Source organism: Chrysemys picta, chromosome 1, assembly GCF_011386835.1.
Source record: "Chrysemys picta bellii isolate R12L10 chromosome 1, ASM1138683v2, whole genome shotgun sequence".
Taxonomy (NCBI): Eukaryota; Metazoa; Chordata; order Testudines; family Emydidae; genus Chrysemys; species Chrysemys picta.
Genome location: NC_088791.1, coordinates 158,345,727 through 158,368,739, shown reverse-complemented (window position 1 = coordinate 158,368,739; position 23,013 = coordinate 158,345,727). Strand labels below are relative to the sequence as shown.

General features: G+C 41.6%; 1 protein-coding gene across 4 annotated transcripts; it reads right to left on the bottom strand.

The window, feature by feature from the left end:
- Positions 1-1,725: 1,725 nt before the first annotated feature.
- Positions 1,726-20,243, bottom strand: PCNP (PEST proteolytic signal containing nuclear protein). Of its 4 annotated transcripts, none has more exons than XM_005283563.5 (6): positions 19,899-20,243; positions 12,252-12,311; positions 9,732-9,952; positions 7,440-7,514; positions 4,847-4,902; positions 1,726-3,559 (listed from the first exon to the last, which is right to left on the bottom strand). In XM_005283563.5, exons 1-6 carry the CDS (start codon positions 19,951-19,953, stop codon positions 3,433-3,435), a joined length of 594 nt encoding a protein of 197 aa, XP_005283620.1. In that variant the 5' UTR covers positions 19,954-20,243; the 3' UTR covers positions 1,726-3,432. The 4 variants fall into 4 exon arrangements, with proteins under 4 accessions (XP_005283620.1, XP_023959025.1, XP_005283622.1 ...); XM_024103257.3 differs by having other exon boundaries at positions 9,732-9,900; positions 19,899-20,223; XM_005283565.5 differs by lacking the exon at positions 12,252-12,311 and having other exon boundaries at positions 9,732-9,900; positions 19,899-20,235.
- Between the last annotated feature and the right edge of the window lie 2,770 nt (positions 20,244-23,013).

Sequence of the window (23,013 nt, the reverse complement as noted above, 5' to 3'; positions counted from 1 at the left end):
ACACTATACTAACTAGCCTATTTCCCTCTAATAAGAAACTTTTCACACCAGAAGACTGTTTATCTGCTATATTTAATCACAGATTTCTTACGTAATGTGAAACAAGGGGTTTAACTGCCTCTTCCTTGACCCTTTTCTAGAGTGAGGTTGCTTCAGACAAATCTGCCATGGAGATTATACAAAGACTCAAGCTACAGTAGGAGGATGAAAGTCTATACTAACAAATCCATATGTGCCAAGTTAGTGTAAATGTCAGTTTTCTTTAGGATGTGAAAATAAAATTTTACTAAAGTAGTGGAAGCTATTAGGCAAAACAGATGGAATTCAACTGAGCCTGTGTGTATCCACTAGTACCAAATTGTGAAGGGTTGTTGATAAAGTAAACTACCTCCATTAAAATCTACAAGCTGAGAGCAGCCTTTTTCTTGCTTTTAAATTTTTTTAGCTGCCCTTGCAAGGTCTGACCCCCCCAGCTCCATCCCCTTTCTCTAACAACTTTTGAACACCATCTGATCAATTCTAAAATGTCAAGAAATGGTCTAGGCATCAGTGACCATAACCCTATTGATTTTGGGGGACAACTGCACCCTCAAAAGCTGGAAATGGGGGACACATGGAGCTGCTGTCTTCTGTTGATGGCACCCATTAACACCTTGCACTATTACATGTTGATACCTTACATCAAAGAAGAAAAAACTGCTTTCTCTGCTGGGAGTTGAGCAGAGAAGTTGCTTCCATGTCAAACACTGCTCCAGGTGGGGGAAGATAGGGCACTATCCATCCCACTTTTCAAAGTAGGGCTCAGGTGGAGAAAGGTACTTGCGGGGGGGGGGGGGGAAGGGGGGAAAGAAAGCTGCTCTAGGGGAAAGGAGCATCGTAGAAAGAATAGGGCAAGGGGAAAGAGAAACCTTTGCCATGAAGGGGGGGGGGGGGGATGTGTGTATGGGTAGGTGGTGGGGGGAGAATAGAGGGATGCAAGAAAATCGTGGTGTGCACAATAAGCTCTATCTACAGAAGCTATTAAGTATACACCTTTAATTTCTTGTGACTACTACTCAGTGCCAACATACATTGTGGCCTAGAGACTGAACCTAAACCCTAAGTTTGAGTCACGCCTATTATGAAACACCTTCCACTAACTGACAGACACAAGCAACAGCCTTTCTGGGTGGGCATAAGCATAAGCCACAAGCCAGTCCAGGTAGGAATCTGAGCTATGAAGGCCCAGAGACTGAATGGAAATACAGGAAGCTAGGAATTGTTTGAGGAAGCAGCAGAAGGAAGTCTAGAGACAGGCAGAAGAACTTCCATGATGCTAGGGAAAAGCTTTTGGGTAAAGTGCTAGCTGGAAAGAGGCTTGCAACCATGAGCAAAGGAAGTGTCTCCTCCCATGTTCAGGGAAACAGGATTTTATATACATTCTTTGTAAACAAATAGGATTGCACCAGAGTAGCAGCTGACACCATCAATTTCTCCTAACAGACAATGCACAAAAACCCAAATATTGACTAACCACTCAGGTCAAAAGGGGTAACAACATTAAGGTGGTAGCAGTTCTATGCACATTTCCATTGCTTTAGCAGGGGAATTATTCTAGACAAGTATAACCATGCATTAAATCTATTAAAAGGATAAAGTAGGTGGTACAATTAAATGTCCCATTATGTCTCCACTGCAGTCAACAAGAGTTTGTCACTAACTTCAATGAGGGGTAAGAGGCAAAAGTAGTTTAGAAGCATTTTTTTTTAAAGTCCTTACATTCAGCCTTCAATGAGTTTTATAAAACAATTTTTGCTATGAAAAAAGTATACTTTTTATGTTACATTTATAACAAAGCTTTTCAAGAAAATAATAGATACATGTGTTCAATTGCATTAGACTTTAAATGAAAAGACTACACAATACAAAAAATTTAGAACTTAAACTCAGGAATCTAATTGGTCAGTGCTTTTCTAACCTATAAAGATGCACTTTCCTCTCCACCAACTATACTCAACTTTAGCATATGGAAAGGATTTAAGGGGAAGAGTAGTTAAGGTGGATTCTGTTCATGAATATTCAATAATAGACAAGTTTTACCAATCAATTGCAAACAAGAAGAATAACTTTACTAGCAGACACTATCAGGTAGTTTAGGCTCCAAAAAAAAAAAAAGAGGCAGTATTTAGATTTTTTTTTTTTAAAGACAAATGTTCTCAATTTTTTAAATTAAATGAAAATAGCTTAATGGAATTTAGACAACCCTCACCCTGTTTGAAATCCTAACAGAGCACTGTACTAGTATATGAAATCCTGAAAATGAAGCTGACCAATTACTAATGTCATTGCTCAAACTAGGTGCAAAAAATTAACAGCCTAGTGAAATTTTTTTTTTTTTTATAAAAACTGTTAGTCAGAAATATTAGTAGTGCAGGTAACAAAAATGTTTTAAGCCTGATAGTGTTCTTTGAAGCCACAACATATTTTAGCATCTAGAGGAGTACTTAAAAATGTCAAAATAAAAAGTGCATCTTACTGCTAAGTACAAAAACTAAGTTTCTGAATTTTTGGTGTGGCTTTTATTCTTTTTAGGTATAATAAAGGAAGATGTTGAAACCAAATATGTTTAAATAATTTACATACTTTTATCTTTTTGGTGGTGGCTTTTCTATATTGATAATTACCTTAATATTTGCGTATTCATTTAATTCACAAGGAAATGCTAACAAGCACTACTTATACTACTGACTAAGGAGCACGCTGTAGTGAATATTCTTTAGAGATTGTATCTAAGATCCCTTCCTTAGGATGAACTAGACCACAGACAGACTATTACACACTTTTTGCAAAGTTTCAAAGGAAGATTAGAGCTAAAGCTACCATAGCACTCAGAGCAACACAATTCTTAGTTTGTGAAGAACAAAAAGTGACCAGAGAGGGAGGAAAAATATTCCGGTTGTTAAGATTTCTACTCTGTATAAATTTATGTTCAAATGAATAGCCCAATAACACTTCTAGCACAAGGCACTGCTCCCTCTCTGTAACAGTGATCTTAGGATCCAAATGTTTCATCTGATATAAAGAGGGAGCTAGAAGCCAGAGTGCAGTAGCATTCAACATTAACCTGATTAAAGAGACAGTAACCTTTTTTTATCCACCTTGTTGTATGAGTTGCTGTGACCCCAAAAAAATTAAAAAAGTACCACTTCCAATTTCTTTATTATTTGTAACCTTTTGAAACTAATCACATAGAACTACAAAATTAGCAAATGCCTTGAAATCTGTATACAAAACATAAATTACCTCTAATTTCAAACTCAGTTATTATTGTACCACTCAATCTTTAGAAAAAGTGGCTCCAAAGGTAAATCTCAGACCATTCTTAAAAAAGGAAACTGTTCCTTTAATGTCACACCCTGCCCTCCCCCCCACACCCAAATCTCCAGATATCATTTAGTCATCCTCCTCAGGGACATTTCCAAGATGAGATTTTATGTTCCGTTCCCACAACTTCTGGTTGTCAGAAAACCCATGCTTTCCTTTGTTGAAAGAATTTGGTCCTGCTGAGGTTGGTGTATCTCTGAAAAATAACAATTAGATGTGGAGATTAGTTTAATAAAATAGTTGGGAGAACTGGATGTGTGACTCGAGTGTTTCAGCTTCACTTTGCTGTTTCACATCCAGCTTGCGTCAGGAGTGGCCAAAAGTTACAACTGTTGGTATGACTCTTCAGGGGCTTCTTATGTGAAATGAGTTTAGTTGCCTCAGTTTGGTTTCCAGTGACTAGGTGTCTGTCACAAGAAGTTGTCACAAGTGGCAGTGTTGTCACCTGTCCCCAGAACTGATCCCTCCAAAATCAATCAGTCTGAGACACCCAGGCAAAGGGGGTGGGGTGGGGGTGGGGGGGAAAGAGGGACACAGGAGAGGTAAGCTACACTGCTGCTGCCTGTGAATACTGGCTTTATGGATAAAAAAAAGAAGAACACAGGATCCAGGCCTGTCAATTTTGCATCTTTCAATAATAAGCCTACAGACACTAATTTTTTAAAAAAGAGAATAAAAGCAGTTTAACATTTTAAAAGTCTGAGACCCAAACTCAGCCCTCATTTCTGGGGGAAACTTCACTGAAGACACCTATGTTTATATTAGAGCCTAACTTGGCCCTCACACACACAAAGTTGTAGCAGCCAGAAAAATAAGTTTACAGTTATGTCCAGAGAATGTAAAAATCCATTATATACTCATATTATTCTCAGTAAGAGTTAAGTCCCAATATGGAGAGATTATGCTGGTGTCTTAACGATAGCATACCAAACTACTTCTTAGGGGGCAAAATTCATTTTAAAAAAACCAAACAAACACACCCTCATTTAACCCAAGCCCTTTTTTCCATATGCAGAGATTCAAGTTCTGAACAGACTACCCAGTCTGGGAATATTTATGCTGTGAAGGGTAAAACCAGACAGTTTGGGGCTGGGAAAATCTGGAGTTTGATAGTAAAAAAACCCAGGAAGAGCAGAAGTAGTTTGCTTCTTGTTTTAGTAACAACCACAAACTGCACCCAAATTTCCATCCTGTTTGAGGAAGTAGAACCTCTCTCTTCCAACTCTGGCAAAGCTAAGGGGGTATTTAAATGGGAGCATATCTGCAGGCCTGCATTTAGCCACAGCTGAAACATGAGAGGAATTCCATTTGTAATGTCTCATTTCTACAGAAAGAAACACTAAAGCTACACTAACCTGTTTGCCCTTCCTACATTTCTGGACCATATGAAGGACTCAATCTGAGCTGTAGAAGGTCCATCATCCTCACCCATTCAACTCCCTCCCACCCCTCCTGTGGAAGAATGAGGTTAAAGCTGATCTACCTTCCAATATTCTTCATGCGCATCTTTGCTTCTGGAGGCATTTCTTCTGGTTCACTCTAGTTAAAAAGAAAGAACATGGATGTTGGGCACAGTTAAACATTTTATTCTTCTCTGTTGAACATTCAGAAGCCAGACATGAATGGAGCTAACAATCTCTCAGGAAAATAATACGTTTTAGAGCACACACTGCCTCTAGTCTATAAAGCCATAAACACGAGTAAAGAAGTTTGCATGTGATAAGTGGATCCACACTGTAGAGAAAGGTTTCAGAGTGGTAGCCATGTTTGTCTGTATCAGCAAAAACAAGGAGTCTTTGTGGCACCTTAGAGACTGACAAATTTATTTGGGCATAAGCTTTCGACAAAGCTTAAACCCAAATAAATTTGTCAGTCTCTAAGGTGCCACAAGGACTCCTTGTTGTTTTCACTGACATTTATATTTATATTCAAATTCAGTAAGATGCCCGTAAACATGCAGTATGACTTATCAGTGGCTACCGTTTTGGTAGCATGAGTTAATCACCTTCAGCCATTTGCCTTCTAGGGCAGACTTGCCCATTGTATCATAATATGTTGCAATGATACCCCAGAAGCTGTCTCATGACCTTTTAACATTCTGTAAGCGTAGGGCTCCAACAAGTGGCAATGCCACACTATCATCAGGAAAATCTTGGGAGAGGAATGGTACTGATGTCAACCCTAAGGACTTCTTTCCTGTGTGTCTCCTCTTCTACCTCCACCCTATCAGTTTTCCTTCCCTTTTCCCGTCTCCTTTGTGCTCACGAGGTCTGCAGCAATCACAGCCACTACCACATCATATTCATCCAAGGTTTTTCTACACCATCACATTAGCAATCTAAGTATTAAACAGGTTATTTAGCATTTCACACATGGAAGAGGGCCTGATGGGAAATGGACTGGCAATTGAAAAGCACTTTTGCAATGTGTGCAGAAATAAACTACTTAGTTTCTTCATTAATCGCTTTACAAGCCAAGCCAACTTTTGTATCCAGCTCTATGTATAAAATGGTATTTTGTGACAGAGAAGCATGGCAGATGCAACTGAATCAGAAGTGTGGTAGTCAGGCTTATTGATGGTAGTCACTCAAGCAAAATACTAGGTATACTAGGGTTTGCCTCAAAGGAATACATGGCCATGGTATAGATCAGTGAAGAACTGTACCATCAAGTATTCTAAATTACCCATCTTTTATTAAACTTAAAATGGAACACATTAAATAAAGTATTATGTGTCACTCACTACACTGTAGATGTAGCCCACACCTGAATGTCTCAGCAGTATTTGGATTCAGTACACAACAGGAGGAAGACAATTACATTAAAACCACAAAAAGAGGCAAATAGATGCTCCCTTTCTCCTCCCTCTCACTCCAAGGAACATTGACAGCACTTGGTGAGTTACAGAAAACAAGTGTTGAGGAGTCAGGACCTCCTGAACAGTCAGCTCTAACGCAACCACATTGCCCTGTCTGTCTGCTTAACTCCATTTTAGCATCTTAATTTGTGTGACCAATATGCCTGTTCAAATGTGTCCCCTACCCCCTCTTCCTTAATACACTACAGAAACCCATTGGTCCTGCTGAGGAATGGAAACTCTTTTTGCATCTCACAATTGAAGTCTTGTGTTTCTGCCAACACAGCTAAGGGCAAACCTCTCCATGCCCTTTCCCAATTAGCTGAATTGTTTACCACCATATTATTGCACTTCACTAGAGGGAGCATCATTTGTTTTCAGTTACTCTAGCCCCCCCCATTATCAAACCCACAGACAAAGCAGCACTGAGAATTTGAACTGGTTTCTGGCAGGGCAATCTTGAGAACTGGGCTCAAGTTCCATAAGTGAAAATGAGATTACTGGTCTCCTTTCTAGTGAAATTTTATTAACATTTCCAATGATCACAGATATTGACCTTTGTCAGTTAACTGCTCATATATTTTTATGTATATGCTTTGCAGTTTGTGTAAAGTGTGGGTGGTTAAGCAGTTGTGGAAAAGCCTTGAAAGAATGTGGTTTAATTGGTCCTGAAAGGTAACTTATAAAAGTCTGAAGAAAAGACCCCAATTATCAGGAATGGTGCTAACTGGTTTTAGCATGGAGCAGTGCTAAAGTCATGTAGGTTCTGATAAATAATGTAATTAAAAAGAAATTATTAATTTCATTGCTAGTATCTGCTGTCTGGTGTTGGAGCCAGCCAAGAACCCTAGGCCTAGTCCTGTTGTAAGTATCTGACCAGTGCTTATAACTGCATGTTACTATATGGATGTGATGACTGCTTAGGCGTTTAAGGCCTATTTGAAGTGTCCCTATAAATACCATTCAACCTTTAGATTTAATAAAGGAATTTATGGTTGAAATTGGTTTTGTGGTGGTATTCTGTATTACTGATGATAAAATAAATAATAATAAATTCTAACAATGCGTTTAAGGGAAACACTGGATCAGTTCTAAATTATAGCGCATTGGCATTTTTGTGGAGAAGCTTACAGAGTACCTACTCACGCTGCCTAACTCTAACCAGGACTAACTGTTCCCCTCTTTAGTGAGTGCCAGCCATCAAGTGGTATTTACTTACATCATCATCTTCATTGAAAACTGCTGCTACAGAAAGGGTTTTTGGAGCAAGGGTGGGAGCAGGCTCTTTAGGTTTCTGAAATAGATTGAAAACACACCAAATGAAATCAGACAAATCTGCTTACTTGACTAGGATCCATTTAACCTTTCAAGACTTTTTAAAAATGGAATTCATTCAACATCTTCACTGAAATTGAAGCATTTTTTTTTAAGACATGCATAAGTTGATTTCTAACTGGCTAAACTAAAAGTCAAGATAGTTCTCTGAACCAGACAGAAAATAGTTTTCCAGTAACAGGTCAAAGGAGCATCTGTCCATTTGGGCAAAATGTTTTCTGATGAACTAGTCCGATCCTCCCAGGTTTCAATTCCCTACAAGCAAGTATTAGTTTCTTGCAAACATGCACATTACAGGGGCATGTGGTTACTGGTGAATGACATGGGAAATTAAATCAGAATCTGAGCAGCTTGTGACAACTATGTCTCAAAAATAACACACAGGATTTGACCATATCCCCATCTGTTCTTTATTCCTGAGGCTGCACTGGAGTATTTAAGTCTGTCAACCGCAAGAGGCTGAGAATGTTTGTCTTTTTGTACTTTAATAGGTCTTAGTATTTTTCTTGATTGAACAATCCAATGCTTTTTAACTAATGTTTCCAATTCAGAAGCAGAGGTAACATCAGACTGTTTCACACGGGGTCTTTGTTGGCAAAAGTTCGATTTACACTTCCCAACAGACACCTCTATTCAAAGCATATCCAGCTATCAAAATCTGAGACTTTTTTTACTCTTTGTAATGCAAAAGGAATCAAAATTAATTACTGCAAAGAAAAATAAGATGAGAAAATTTAAACTGCTGGTAATAACTTTGATTTACATAGAATCATCCTATTCTGGTGTACAATGCTTCCTCACTTCTGTAGTCTTATGGAGACATTCTGCATACGTTTACACTCTGTAGTCATACATACAGTACTGGGGAGGGACAGGATTAGGTTCAGTGTGTAGATGCATCCACATCTATTCATTATCCTACCTGTAAGGAACAATTGCTGCTAAGAAGTTTATTTTCCCTAGAGGCATCAGCACAGACCACTAGGATAGGCCAGAGGGCAGGTAAAAAATAATGATCCCAAATTTGAATGCCAACGTAGTTGAATCAGTGAACTAGAAATCCTATGAGCCAATTGAACTTGTTAGTGGCTCAAAAGGCATCTTTGTCAATTTTTCAAGGACTGAGTTTACCCTATTGTGTATGTTCTAAAATGTTTTTTTGTTTGTTTTGTTTTTCTGGTTTGAAAGCAACATGCTCTTAGAAAAATATCCTACTGAGCAATCTATTTACCTTCTGCTGGTTTGTAAAGTGCTGACATTGCACCTACAGAGTTCTTGAGGAATAGAGATTGAACTGAACCTATTTAAGAGATTTATAATGCACATTTCACTGTGGTATTTAAGAACTGTGTAAAAATTACATTTATAAACAAGCAGATGCTTGCCTGTCCCAGAATAGTGAACAATGAAGCAGGTTGGTCAATGGGAAAAGTAAAGATCCATTTGATTGGTTAACTGGAAACCTCTTCAATTTAATTTAATACATCCACATAAAACAAGCAGGAGAGGGAATTATCAAATCTGGCCTGCACAACAGAGGATTAGGATTCTTGGAAATGTAGCATGGCAACGAGCCCCTTTCCTGTACATTCTGCAGATACTGATCTAAGCACGTATTACATTCTAGTATCTTTAAATCAAGCCGCTGAAGAGGCATTTGTATAAATTAGACTAACTGGCCTTGTGATAGAAGAAGCAAAAATGAAAGATACATTTTCCAATGCACAAGTAATATCTTAGAAGTTAAAGATGACAAAGAATTACTAGTCCACCCACAGGTGTCAGTGCAAGATATAGTGCTTTTTCCCTGCATCTAGTTATAAGAGTCCTGAGCACTGAAGCTTCCAGCACTCCTTCAGGAAGCTATTCCAGGCTTAGATCTTATTAGAGAATTATTTCATATATTCAAGGACAATTTAGAGTTAATTTTGTCCCATTATTCTTGCTCTCTCTTGGACAACGCTAAACAATTCTCATTGGTGTTATACCCTTAAAATACTTACTAGAACAAAAGGATAGGCCCTACAACGCTTCCCCACGTCAACTTCAATATTTTTAGTCAACCTACCCACATTAAGTTTCATTAGCTTTCTCTCCAAGTCAGTCCCTCAAAAACAAAATACTCTCTTGATCTTATGTTTCCTTTAAAAATAAACCAAACATTCAAACAACTTACATTTGCTCCAAGTTTGATGGATATCACAGGTGCCTTCTTTGTTGTCTGACTGCCTATGCCAAATCCAAACTTGGACATTTTGGCAGGAGCAGGCTTTGTGGTGAAATCTTCAGCTTCTTCATCAGCTACTCGTTTCTCTGCGCTTCGACTCGAACTTTCCCCTCCATTACTGGAAGAAACAGTCTTAGTTTTCACAGGTTTTTCTGCCTCTTCTTCAGGTCCTGGTGAAGTCGAAACAACTTACCAAGATGAGCTATTTTTACTGAGCAGATTGTTGGGAGCAGCAACCTCATAAAGCATTGTTATGGGGAGGGTAGTTACAGTGCCAGCAGTCTCCGCCACTGCTGCATATACAGCAGACAGCACGTAAAGACAAACAGTGAAAGAAACTGCGAGCACTTAACTAAAGTAGTACAAAAAAGTCTTTATATACACAAAAGTCTGAAAAAGCATTGAAGCATCAGATCACCATTAATATGGGACTGAAAGTTTATCTAGACAGTTACATTTAATTTTATAAACAGTCTTCTTGGGTCTAGGTTGCACAAGTTAACATTTCACATTTGGAGTCCCAGCTTCAAACCTAGTGTACACAATTTAAGATTACATACATTAGATTTATTTACATAAAAATGCCCATGTCAGTCTATAAGCTCCCTAGGCAGATCATTAAAACCATACAAGTTGTTGAGACTGGTAGTCTTAACCTAACTGCTAATCACTGCTTGTCTACATCCCTCAATTCAATACAACTGACAGATTCTGTTTCGGGGGAGATCAGCACCAGACTCACTAACTGAAGCAAAGTGCTTTTGAGAAGCTTGCATCACGCCTGGGTTTGCACAAACATATGGGAAATGCCATTTTCCTGTGAAAATGACCCACCTAGCAAAACACTCCATCACACCTGTGCTCATATACAGAGCTCCCTCAGCTACACCAAATGAAAAAATGGTACTTGGAAGTTTCACTATGCTCCTGGAACAGTACACACATGGACACAGCTTGCTCCTCTGCTGCTGCAAGAGCAGGAGGAATAGGAAAAACAATGGAGAATGGACAGAAAAGAAGGGAGTTCACATCAGTGATCTGAGGACAATATTATAATGTTTGGGGTCCAACTAGGTCCCTTGCTACAAGGCAAAGCAGGGGATGGGAGCACCACACAGGCAGCAAATTCAGACCCTGAGTGAAGGGACTGCCTTGCACTGCTCACTAGCAACCGCCAGCAACCATGTGGAAAAAACAGCAGTTCAAAACTGGGGATGATTACCAAGATTGTAACCTTAGGGGAAAGAGAAAAAATTTGGAGAAACAGAGGGGCTAGGGAAACAGGGAAATCTCTGAAAGGGGAAGTCATACTGTGTTTTAGCATAAAAAGTCTTTAAATACATATTTAGATCTTAAATATGATGCCTCCATAATACAGCACCACTATTTTTCCTAAGTGCTCATCCATGGTGCTCTCTCTACCCATCCTCATCCTCCATCTACAGTAACTCCTCACTTAACGTTGTAGTTATGCTCCTGAAAAATGCGACTTTAAGCGAAACGATGTTAAGCGAATCCAATTTCCCCATAAGAATTAATATAAATAGGGAGGGGTTAGGTTCCAGGGAAATATTTTTCACCAGACAAAAGACTATTTATATATATATATATATACACACACACACACATACACACAGTACAAGTTAAACAATTTAATACTAAACACAGCAATGATGATTGTGAAGCTTGGTTGAGGTGGTGAAGTTAGAGGATGGAAAAGGGAGGGATATTTCCCAGGGAATGCCTTACTGCTAAATGATGAACTAGCACTCGGCTGAGCCCTCAAGGGTTAACACATTGTTGTTAAAGTAGCCTCACACTCTACAAGGCAGCACAAATAGAGGGAGGGGAGACAACAAGGCAGACAGAGAGAGAGAGAGACACACACACATCATGTGAGAGAGAGACACATTGCCCCTTTAAGTACGCTGACCCCACTTTAAGTACATTGCCTTTTTAATTAGATCAGCAAGTTGAGACAGCAGCTGCTCCCAGCAAACTCCCTCTGTCCTGAGTCCTGTCATGCCCCCCCATAGAGATGGGGTAAGCAGGGGGGGGGGGCAGGAGTAGGGGGGGGAGGGGGACACCCTGACATTAGCCTCCCTCTTACCCTCCTTACCCCCACCCTCCGCACAGCAAGCAGGAGGCTCCGGGGAGTAGCTCCAAGGCAGAGAGCGGGAGCAGCACATGGCAATTGATAGCTTGCTGGGTGGCTGCTGCACAGGGAACTTAGGGGAGCGGGGAGCTGATGGGGGGGAGGGGGGGGCTGCTGGTCCACCTTGGTTCCAAGCCCCCACCAGCTAGCTACAACTGGCTGCTCTTTCTGCAAGCAGTGGACAAAGCAGGCAGCTGCCAAACAACATTATATGGGAGCATTGTGCAACTTTAAACGAGCATGTTCTCTAATTAATCAGCAATGTAACAATGAAACAATGTTAACCAGGATGACTAAGTGAGGAGTTACTGTACCTATAATTTCCTGCCATGTTTTCCAAGTCATACAAACAGCCTGTCCATGATGTTTCTTAACTGGGGAGCAAAATATACTGTTAGCTCACTGTTTCAGTCAGCAAAACAACGATAACTAGATGCAAGCAACTTAAAACAGTTATTTACCCTTGGGAGCATAACAGACAGTAAAACTAACTAGGAGCTCAATGCTAATTCGTTTCACTATCCAGGAGCAATGCTAGTCTGTGTTGCTACCCAACTTGAGGTAGGAAGAGAGAAATAAAAATGTGGTGGAGGGAGCATGAGGAAAGAATAAAGTTACAGACAAGTGAGACAGAATCAAGAGGAAGAAGGATACATGAAAAAGTTACTTAGAAACAGCAATGTTCCTAGTTCTAATGCTAGTATTCCATCTGACATTTCTGAATGCACATTACAGAGCAATTTTTCTAAGTGTGCCTTAAAGCAGCTCTAAGTGCAAGACTAGTCTTATATGTAATCAACCAAAGTTTTCAATCTTAACTTTAGAAAATGGTAGTTTAGGATAGGGCATATTTATCAAAAATGTTTCAGGCAGAGAAACACCATTGTATTTGGAATATGTTGTCTTGCCAATGGAACATAAATAACCCTGTCTTAAAATGCTGAAAGAAATAACTTAGAGAATTTTTCACTTGACCAGAGCTCAGAGAGCTCTCTAATAATGATCACAGCAACAAGATGATCTTGTCACAAAGTTTACTATACAGCTCCACTGTCTAATTAAGCTTAAGTTCAATCAGTAAAGTGTGGAAGTTCAGAAGCCAGTTTTAGCAACTACACTCAGCTGTCCAAACTGAACTGGAAGGAAGGGAAGGCCTGGGAATCTCAAAACAAACTCAAAAATGGGTTCTTCTGGAGAGAAAACCCTTGCTGGCTTGCAAGCTAGAGAATCACAAAGGAAAGGAATGAGTGCAATGAGCCAGCAGGATTTTATATTATTGCTTTTTTTAAAAAAGAGACATTTTCCCAGTCAGCAGTCTGGCCAACTCATTCTCTACTTCGTGGTATTTTATTTTCTTCTCTTTCATTCCTCATTTTGGAATTTTTTTTGCTTTATCTAAAGGAACAGAAACTGAAGCAGTGTGTTTATTGCTGGCAGGTTGTAAATTTTGACTACAGGAGCAAAACAGAGTGATGTGTGTATTCATGGAAGAGTCTGAGGAATAACTGAAGAGTGATTATGCAGATCAGACACCCTCAATAAGAGTGCTGGGAAGCACACAGCTAAGAAAAAAACCATGTAGTTATGCATCGGTGAGTACAACATGCCTGCACTCAGACTGGCTGAGAATTTAATTTCTGGCAATTATGTATTTGAATTGATAATGCAGTATTTAAGTAGTTGGCCAATGTCAGACTATAGTTTTATTAATATTTCAAGATTAACCAAAAATTAATTACCTGAACTAGAAGTTTAGCCAAGACTGACAAGCCTTCTCTGAATTTATTCCTGGAATAGTATAGATTGTTCATTGGCAAGGAAATTACAAGTGAACTGGAATCTCAACCATTTCAAGAGACCTTCTCACAGGTGCCCATATGTAACAAGTTTCAGGTAAATATAAATAGGACAAGTAGAGATGGGTTTAGAGCTTAGTTCCTGTTCTTAAATTGTGTGCACCTCCGTTTGTTAAGAATGTAGGACTTGATTCTACTGAAAATCTTGCAGAAATCAGAAGATAAGCTTGCATAACCATGCAAAGTAATCAATTTTTCCAAGAGATGCAGCAGTATGTGCTGAATATTAGAGGAACAAGATAAAGCCCTTTATATGTACATGCTGCACTGAAATTCTATATGCAGTGAGGGTAGACAATAAACGGATCTCAAGCTTAGAACCACTATAACATTACACATGTGATGCATAACATTAGTATTGAATAGGAAAAGTGTATGATGATGATTTTCTGGACTCTAAAGCTCCTATTCTCTCTCCCACCCTTCTCCTTCTGACAATCACTAGCCTCTCTCACCACCATTCTTTGTACTTCACTCCCCTGCCACTCTGAGCTAATCAAGATTATATTTTTAAAGAAATTAACATTTCTTCCTATAGAAGCCCAGATGTATTGCATTTCTGAAGTCTTCCTTCTGCAAGAACTTCTAAGCACTTCCCTATTAAGCCATAGAAAGCCAAATTATCTATTTTAAAGGCTAAATTTAAACCTTTCTAGGTCTCCAAACACTATAAGAAGGAAGTATAATACAAAGACAGGGAAAGCCCTTAGTAGGAACATGTTTAATCAGTTATGCCTTTCTAGAGTACGATTTTTACAAAGGGAGATGAGCTTACTCATTCAAAAGGGCAAAAAAAGAGACTCTACCCAGACCAGATATTTGCTTTTATGGAACAACTAAATCATTATCTTTAAAAACCATTAAATAAATGTCAAGTATCAGGGGGTAGCCGTGTTAGTCTGTATCTACAAAAACAACAAGGAGTCTGGTGCCACCTTAAAGACTAACAGATTTATTTGGGCATAAGCTTTCGTGGGTAAAAACCTCACTTCTTCAGATGCATAGAGTGAAAGTTACAGATCCAGGCATTGTTATACTGACACATGGAGAGCAGGGAGTTACTTTGCAAGTGAAGAACCGGTGTTGACAGGGCCAATTCAATCAGGGTGGCTGTAGTCCACTCCCAATAATAGATGAGGAGGTGTCAATTCCAGGAGAGGAAAAGCTGCTTCTGTAATGAGCCAGCCACTCCCAGTCCCTATTCAAACCCAGATTAATGGCGTTAAATTTGCAAATGAATTTTAGTTCTGCTGTTTCTCTTTGAAGTCCGTTTCTGAAGTGGGGTGTTGTTTTTTTTTTGGTTCAATGATAGTGACTTTTAAATCTGTAACAGAATGACCAGGGAGACTGAAGTGTTCACTTACTGGCTTTTGTATGTTACCATTCCTGATGTCCGATTTGTGTCCATTTATTCTTTTGCGGAGGGACTGTCCAGTTTGGCCAATGTACATGGCAGAGGGGCATTGCTGGCACATGATGGCATATATAACATTAGTAGATGTGCAGGTGAATGAGCCCTTGATGGTGTGGCTGATGTGGTTGGGTCCTCTGATGGTGTCGCCAGAGTAGATATGGGGACAGAGTAGGCAACTAGGTTTGCTACAGGGATTGGTTCCTGGGTTGGTGTTTCTGTGGCGTGGTGTGTAGTTGCTGGTGAGTATTTGCTTCAGGTTGGGGGGTTGTCTGTAAGCGAGGACTGGCCTGCCTCCCAAGGTCTGTGAGAGTGAGGGATCATTTTCCAGGATAGGTTGTAGATCGTGGATAATGCGCTGGAGAGGTTTTAGCTGGGGGCTGTATGTGATGGCCAGTGGTATTCTGTTATTGTCCTTGTTGGGCGTGTCCTGTAGTAGATGATGTCTGGGTACCCGTCTTGCTCTGTCAATCTGTTTCCTCACTTCCCCAGGTGAGTACTGTAGTTTTAAGAATGCTTGATAAATATCTTGTAGGTGTTGGTCTCTGTCTGAGGGGTTGGAGCAAATTCGGTTGTATCTTAGGGCTTGGCTGTAGACAATGGATCGTGTGATGTGTCTTGGATGGAAGCTGAAGACATGTAGGTACGTATAGCAGTCAGTAGGTTTCCGGTATAGGGTGGTGTTTATGTGACCATCACTTATTTGCACTGTGGTGTCCAGGAAGTGGATCCTGTGTGGACTGGTCTAGGCTGAGGTTGATGGTGGGGTGGAAATTGTTGAAGTCCAAGTGGAATTCTTCAAGGGCCTCCTTTCCGTGGGTCCATATGATGAAGATGTCATCAATGTAGTGCAAGTAGAGGAGGGGCACTAGGGGACGAGAGCTGAGGAAGCGTTGTTCTAAGTCAGCCATAAAAATGTTGGCATACTGTGGGGCCATGCGGGTACCCATAGCAGTGCCACTGACTTAAAGGTATAAGTTGTCCCCAAATCTGAAGTGGTTGTGGGTGAGGACAAAGTCACAAAGCTCAGCCACCAGGCGTGCTGTGGCCTCATCAGGGATACTGTTCCTGACAGCTTGTAGTCCATCCTCATGTGGAATACTGGTGTAAAGTGCTTCTACATCCATGGTGGCCAGGATGGTGTTTTCAGGAAGAACACCGATGCATTGTAGTTTCCTCAGGAAGTCGGTGGTGTCTCGAAGATAGCTGGGAGTACTGGTAGCGTAGGGTCTGAGGAGAGAGTCCAAATAGCCAGATAATCCTGCTGTAAGAGTGCCAATGCCTGAGATGATGGGGCGTCCAGGGTTTCCGGGTTTATGGATCTTGGGTAGCAGATAGAATACTCCTGGTCGGGGTTCTGGGGCTGTGTCCATGTTGATTTGTTCCCAAACTGAAGCTGGGAATTTCTTGAGCAGATGGTGTAGTTTCTTTTGGTATTCCTCAGTGGGATCAGAGGATAGTAGCCTGTAGAATGTGGTCTTGGGGAGTTGCCTGGCAGCCTCCTGTTCATAATCCAAACTAATAATCTACTAATGTTATATATGCCATCATGTGCCAGCAATGCCCCTCTGCCATGTACATTGGCCAAACCGGACAGTCCCTCCGCAAAAGAATAAATGGACACAAATTGGACATCAGGAATGGTAACATACAAAAGCCAGTAAGTGTTCACTTCAATCTCCCTGGTCATTCTATTACAGATTTAAAAGTCACTATTATTGAACAACAACAACAAAAAAACCCCAAAAAAACAAACAAAAAAAAACCCACTTCAGAAACAGACTTCAAAGAGAAACAGCAGAACTAAAATTCATTTGCAAATTTAACACCATTAATCTGGGCTTGAATAGGGACTGGGAGTGGCTGGCTCATTACAGAAGCAGCTTTTCCTCTCCTGGAATTGACACCTCCTCATCTATTATTGGGAGTGGACTACATCCACCCTGATTGAATTGGCCCTGTCAACACTGGTTCTTCACTTGCAAAGTAACTCCCTGCTCTCCATGTGTCAGTATAATAATGCCTGGATCTGTAACTTTCACTCTATGCATCTGAAGAAGTGAGGTTTTTACCCACGAAAGCTTATGCCCAAATAAATCTGTTAGTCTTTAAGGTGCCACCAGATAATTTGATACTGAGTCTTCTCTTTCCCAAAATTGGCTTCCAGGACAGCCTGTTGAGGTGGTGTGAACGCTACTTCTATTAGCTACATTTAAGACCAGTAGTGGATTGCTAGCTGCAAGAGCTTCCCTATAGAAAGGCCAGTTGCATGATGAACTGCAAAATGTTTAAAGCAGCCCAGTGAAAATTTCCCTTAAGTACTCTGTTTCTGTAGGTAACATAAGAAATCTAGATACTAGTCTTCTCCTTGCAAAGCTATTCTTGAAGTAGGTTTACCAACCATTCTCTAAGCCCCACAGTGCATTTGGGTTTTTGTGCTTTCATATTCTTTTTTCTAATGTCAGCCGGATCATATTTCACCTCTTTTTTCTACCTCCCACAAGCATCACTGCTATTTCCGTAACTACCCAGACCTGTGCTCTGTATTTAGGTCATAGCTAGATAGAGGAATGTTACTTCAAGGAAGAATTACTCACTTGCAAGTCAACAAAGACATATAAGTGAGCAGTTTTCACTTTCTTTTCTGTGTAGGTTGTGCATCTGGACTGGCAACAATGCTAATTTTATAGCTTTCTCAAGTTTCTTCATTGCTCATCCAATAGATCTCTTGCCTCTGGGCAAGGTTGAGAGTTCCAGACCACAGTGTAGAACTATTAAGAGTCACATCAGAACAAGAGCACTTCCCACCTATATTCATTTTGGAAGGCCTTCCAACTCAGGAAAAAATTGAAGATTTCACATCAGTTTCCAAAGAGCAAGGAATAACTCCAGTGTCTTGGCCAACCTTCCACTTCTAATTAAAATAATGTTCTACTGTCCAAGGTTGTTTGTGGGCCATTGAAGACTGCATGTCTGCAAAACTATTCAGTCACTGAATTACTAGCATCTAATTTACTGTTTCCTAAAGCAATGAGGTTTAAGGAGCTACACAAAACCAAATGTTTTTGTACGGATAACGATCTTTAGAGAGGCCTAAAATGACAGTATTTATGTGCCTATCTGAAGTCATTCTCACTTGTGAAGTCTGTTTTAATTAGTTTAAAGCCTTCATTTAATTGCCAAAGAGTGGCCCCATCTGAAGTCCCAATGAGTTATGTTTAAACAAAAAGGGGGAGAGGGGTCAGCCTTTGGCTTGGCAAAGATGCCATTACCACCAGGTGGAAGATGGGGGGGGGGTGAGGGGGGAGAGGAAGGAGAACACTTAGCTTTCCAAGAAAACGGACAATAAATGATATGCTGGTAGATGCTAATACCAGACTCAAGTAACATTAACCTCATTTTCACTATAAATAAATAAATAAAAAAACAAATCTTGTGAACTGCTACCCAAAAAAAAAAAAAAAAAAAAAAAAAAGAGTATAATATCTGAAGTAGTGTAGTAGTGTATAAGGAAAATGATAGTTTACTGAGAACTGTAGATGCACCATATAACTTATTTTTTTAAATAAGCTGATCCTTAAGAGGTAGAGGTATTATAGCACCAAAGGAGCTACAATACACATTATTTCCTTCAATATATGGTACAGCTGCTCATTGGGCAGTTTGGTAACAAAATATATGTATTTGTTTATGCAAATTAATCTACTGGATACCTTATGTAAAACTTCTTTTTTTTTAAATCTATTTTTTTAAAAACATTTCTGATCAGGGAATATGACAAAAAATGACATTCCTTGACAATACTAAGCCCAATCCTGCAGTCTTCATTCAGGCAAGATCCCCAGTGAACAACAGGAGCGTTACCTAACTAAACACAGCAGGATCAGGTCCATTAACTTTAAAGATCAAGTTTAACTACTAGGTACAATCCAGTAAGAGCAGACCACACAGGGTTAATGACTAGACTGCCATTTTCCCTCTGATTCAAGTAGCAAAAAAGCCCCAAAAGCCTATGCCATGAGACATAATTTCAAAGATGTGGGTACCAAATTTACTGAGATCAAGATCTCCACCAGACTGGTCTAGTGGTCTTAACACATCAAAAGAGGACGCCCCCTCCCCCTGGTACTCCTCCCCAGCATAGGTGCTAGAACAAGGGGCACGGGGGGGGGGGCGCCGAGCACCCCCGATTTGAAATGGTTCCCATCACATACAGGATTTACGGTGGGGTTCAATAGCTCTCAGTATCCCCACTATAAAATGTCCCAGTTCCCCTGCCGTTCAGCCCCAAGCCTCAGTGGGTCGGTCCCGGTCAACGCTGGTGACACCCCCACGCTGCTGCTGCAGCCCAGGGACCGCCACGCCCCGGCCCGGATCCGCCTTGCTGGGGATGAAACCATCCAGCCAGGGCGGGCCCGTGACTCATCCCAAGCGGCCAATCACCCGCGGGCCGCCGCACTGAAGCCACCCGGAGCCAGAGGCTGCTCCCCGGCTCACCCCCGGGCTGGGCGCCCAGCAGCGGGGCAAGCGGCCGGGCTCTGAGCAGCCGGAGACCGCGCCCCGGGCCGTTTCCCCCGACACACACCGGGCCCGCCACCCCCAGGGGACCCCACCCGGGTCCCTCCCGCTGCCCGCCCTCGGGTCCCTCGTGCGCGGGGAGGGAGGATATGGGGTGAGCGGCGCTGCGTGTTCACCTCCGTCTGCCTGCGGCTGCTTCGGCTTCTCTTCTCCCTCTTTGCTGTCCGCCATTTTCCCCCACCGCCTCCCCCCGGGTTCTGAGCATGCGCGGTAGCCTCCTTTAGTTCTCCCGCTCCCTCCCTGCCAGAGAGGGGAGGCGGCCCCAGAACCTCTAGAAAGAACTCGCTCCCTGTGGCTGGGGGTGACGAAGGCGGAAACGGTCAGCGCGTCACATGTCTCAGGGCAGCAGCGCTTCCGATTAAACAGCTAGATGCTCACAGACTCAGGGCAAGCTGACTTCCGCTGCGTATGCCAGCGCCGCAGCGGAACAAAGATGGCAATAAGCCGCTCTCTGATTGGTCAAGAGGAATGGCTCCGTCCTAACCAATCAGGGTGCCACTTGGGCATGGTTGGTGATCAGCAGTGGACATTTAAAGGGCCAGGACAGGAGTTAATCTCTCATCCTCCTCAACATAAGTTTTCCTGCCCCAATGGGCTGGGAGGTGGGGCACAGACAGAGAGTGACACACAGGGTGCCCCACATGATGGCAGGAGAATGTGGAGCAAATACACATCATATAGGAGCCTGGCTGCTGCACCATCATCAGCCCTCAATTCGAGGCTGATCTCTACCACAGATTTACATATGGGTCCTGAGAGATCTCAGGAGTCCATTCCTGGCCCCACAGATCCACCTGTACTTGGTACAGACACAGGTCAGGCTGGGCCTGGCCTGAGCAGCCACTGCTCCAGAGTGAGCACACTCAAAGCCCAGTGAAGTCAATGGACAGACTATGGGTTTGAGATTCATAGATTCTAGGACTGGAAGGGACCTCGAGAGGTCATTGAGTCCAGTCCCCTGCCCGCATGGCAGGACCAAATATTGTCTAGACCATCCCTGATAGACATTTATCTAAGAAATTTTAATGGAGATATCCCATCTCCTAGAACTGGAAGGGACCTTGAAAGGTCATTGAGTCCAGCCCCCTGCCTTCACTAGCAGGACCAAGTACTGATTTTGCCCCAAATCCCCAAGTGGCCCCCTCAAGGATTGATCTCACAACCCTGGGTTTAGCAGGCCAATGCTCAAACCACTGAGCTATCCCCCCTGGGCGATCAGGCCCACCATCTGATGCTGAACCTCTGAGCCCTGAGAGAGGAGAGTCCTTTCGCTCAGACAGATACGAACAGCTCACGGCTTTAAAACCAGATGTCCCAGGTTCAGTCTCTGCTACTAATGACACAGCCAGGATCACACTGTAACAAGGGATGGCAAACAGGAGGAACTGAACTATAGTTGGGTGTTGTAGCTACATTGGTCCCAGGATATTACAGAGACCATCTTCATATTACCTCATTCACCTTGACTCTCTATGAATCTTTGAAGCTTGGGACAAGCTTCCATCCCCACTCCACCCAGACCCCAGTGCTGGTGGTGAACCCAGATACACAGTTTAATGAGCTGTCTGACAACTGAATCTTTTAGCTCAGGCAGAAGGTCCACAATCCAGAGGTCCCAGATGTGATCCCTGATGATGTCATCCTAAGGCCAGTTGAAGCATTTCTTCTTGTATATATTCTATTCCTGTTTTCATTTTTAAATATGGAGCTAAACTAAAAGGACTATCACCTTCAAATCTAGTCAGTTTTAAGAGCTTTAAAAACTAGTTTGTGGTTCCACACTTAGCCTAGTCACCCCACCAACATTTATGGTTTTAAAATCATATTTTCCTATCTTTTAAAAAATGCTTTTCTTTCTTCTGTTAGTGTATAAAAGATAAGCAAGGGAATAGATAATAGTAAAGGTGAGGTTGATTGTACACCAAATGCTCTCCTGCACACAGTAAAGTCACTGAAAACAAAATGGAAGTTATTGTAACTGGAAAAGATGAATCAAATGATCTTACATTATTTGTAAAAATACACTTTTAGATACAAGTGCACTTAAGTTGATGTTTGCAGTATTGTAGTTGTGTTGGTCACAGGATATTAAAGAGACAAGGTGGGTGAGATATCTTTTATTGGACCAACTTCTTGTTGGTGAAAGAAACAAGCTTTCAAGCTTACACACGGCTCTTTTGCGGGAGAGGGGAGGGTAAAATTTGAAAGGATTTCAAAAAGGATCTCCCACTGCTTTCTGGCCCAATGACTGTTCTGCTGTGGATAAATACTTAGTCCTTGGGCCAGAGAAAGAAGAAAATAATTGTGTAGTCCAGTGATTAGGGCACCCATGTTGGAGACCCTAAGGCATCCCCCTGCTCTAATCACTCTTTCATTATTTATTCAGAGTGCAATAGCTTCAATAGGAGAGACTAAGGGCACCCCACATCTGAATATCCCATAGCTCAGTTGTTAGTATTTGTAGAAGGAGGGAATTCTTTCTCTGCTGCTGGCAGAGAGGTGGGGAAATGAACTTAGGTTTCTCACATCCCAAGCAAGTGATCTACCTACTTGGTAGACCACCCTCAGCCTGTGCCTAACTCATTCCCTCAAGAAGCAGTTTAGGTGCCTCTGCCACATACCTCCAGGCAGTAAATTTCTGTTTGTGGATTGCTAAACTGACATGCGTGCCTCTCTGAGAGAGTGGTGGGGCTTAGCATACACCACTCTAGTCTGCATCTCCCACAGGCTAGATTAGGTGGGTCCTCCCTTAGCCTGTTGCAGATTGCACTTGTAGGCCCCTCTCTCTCTCCCTTCATTGTATAGGGAGCCTAGATGCTCAACTTAGCTTTGGGGAGCACAGCATTGTTCTTGTGATTTTCTAGGTGCCTAAGATGGGCACCATGGTACTCAGCATTGCAACACCTAGAACACTTCATAGATTCCATCCTAAGTAGCTTCTCAAAAGGAAGACAGATTCTAATTTGTATTTTTAAAGATGCAGATGTTAAAAGTATTGCTGATCAAAAGAATCTTTCAGTCACATGTAGCAAGATATCCTGTTTAAAATATGAAGGTAAACTGGTCTACATTTAACTTTTCACCTTGTTCCTCTGTAAAAAGTCTAGTTGGCCCCCCATTAAAGTCATAACATTTCTGTTTAAATTTTTGTGGGCAAGATAGGGAAATTGTCCCATACCCTCTGCCTAAGAGCAGTGAGAAACTAGAACTGTGACATGTAAAGGCTTTTTC

What these genes read in the sequence shown, in the direction of transcription:
- PCNP (XM_005283563.5), bottom strand. Translation starts at nt 19,953, where the DNA reads ATGGCGGACAGCAAAGAGGGAGAAGAGAAGCCGAAGCAGCCGCAGGCA. An exon ending in CCATCAAACTTGGAGCAAAT is followed by an intron (nt 7,515 to 9,731) that starts GTAAGTTGTTTG and finishes AATCTATTTCAG; the next exon opens with AAACCTAAAGAGCCTGCTCC. An exon ending in TTTTCAATGAAGATGATGAT is followed by an intron (nt 4,903 to 7,439) that starts GTAAGTAAATAC and finishes CTTTTTAACTAG; the next exon opens with AGTGAACCAGAAGAAATGCC.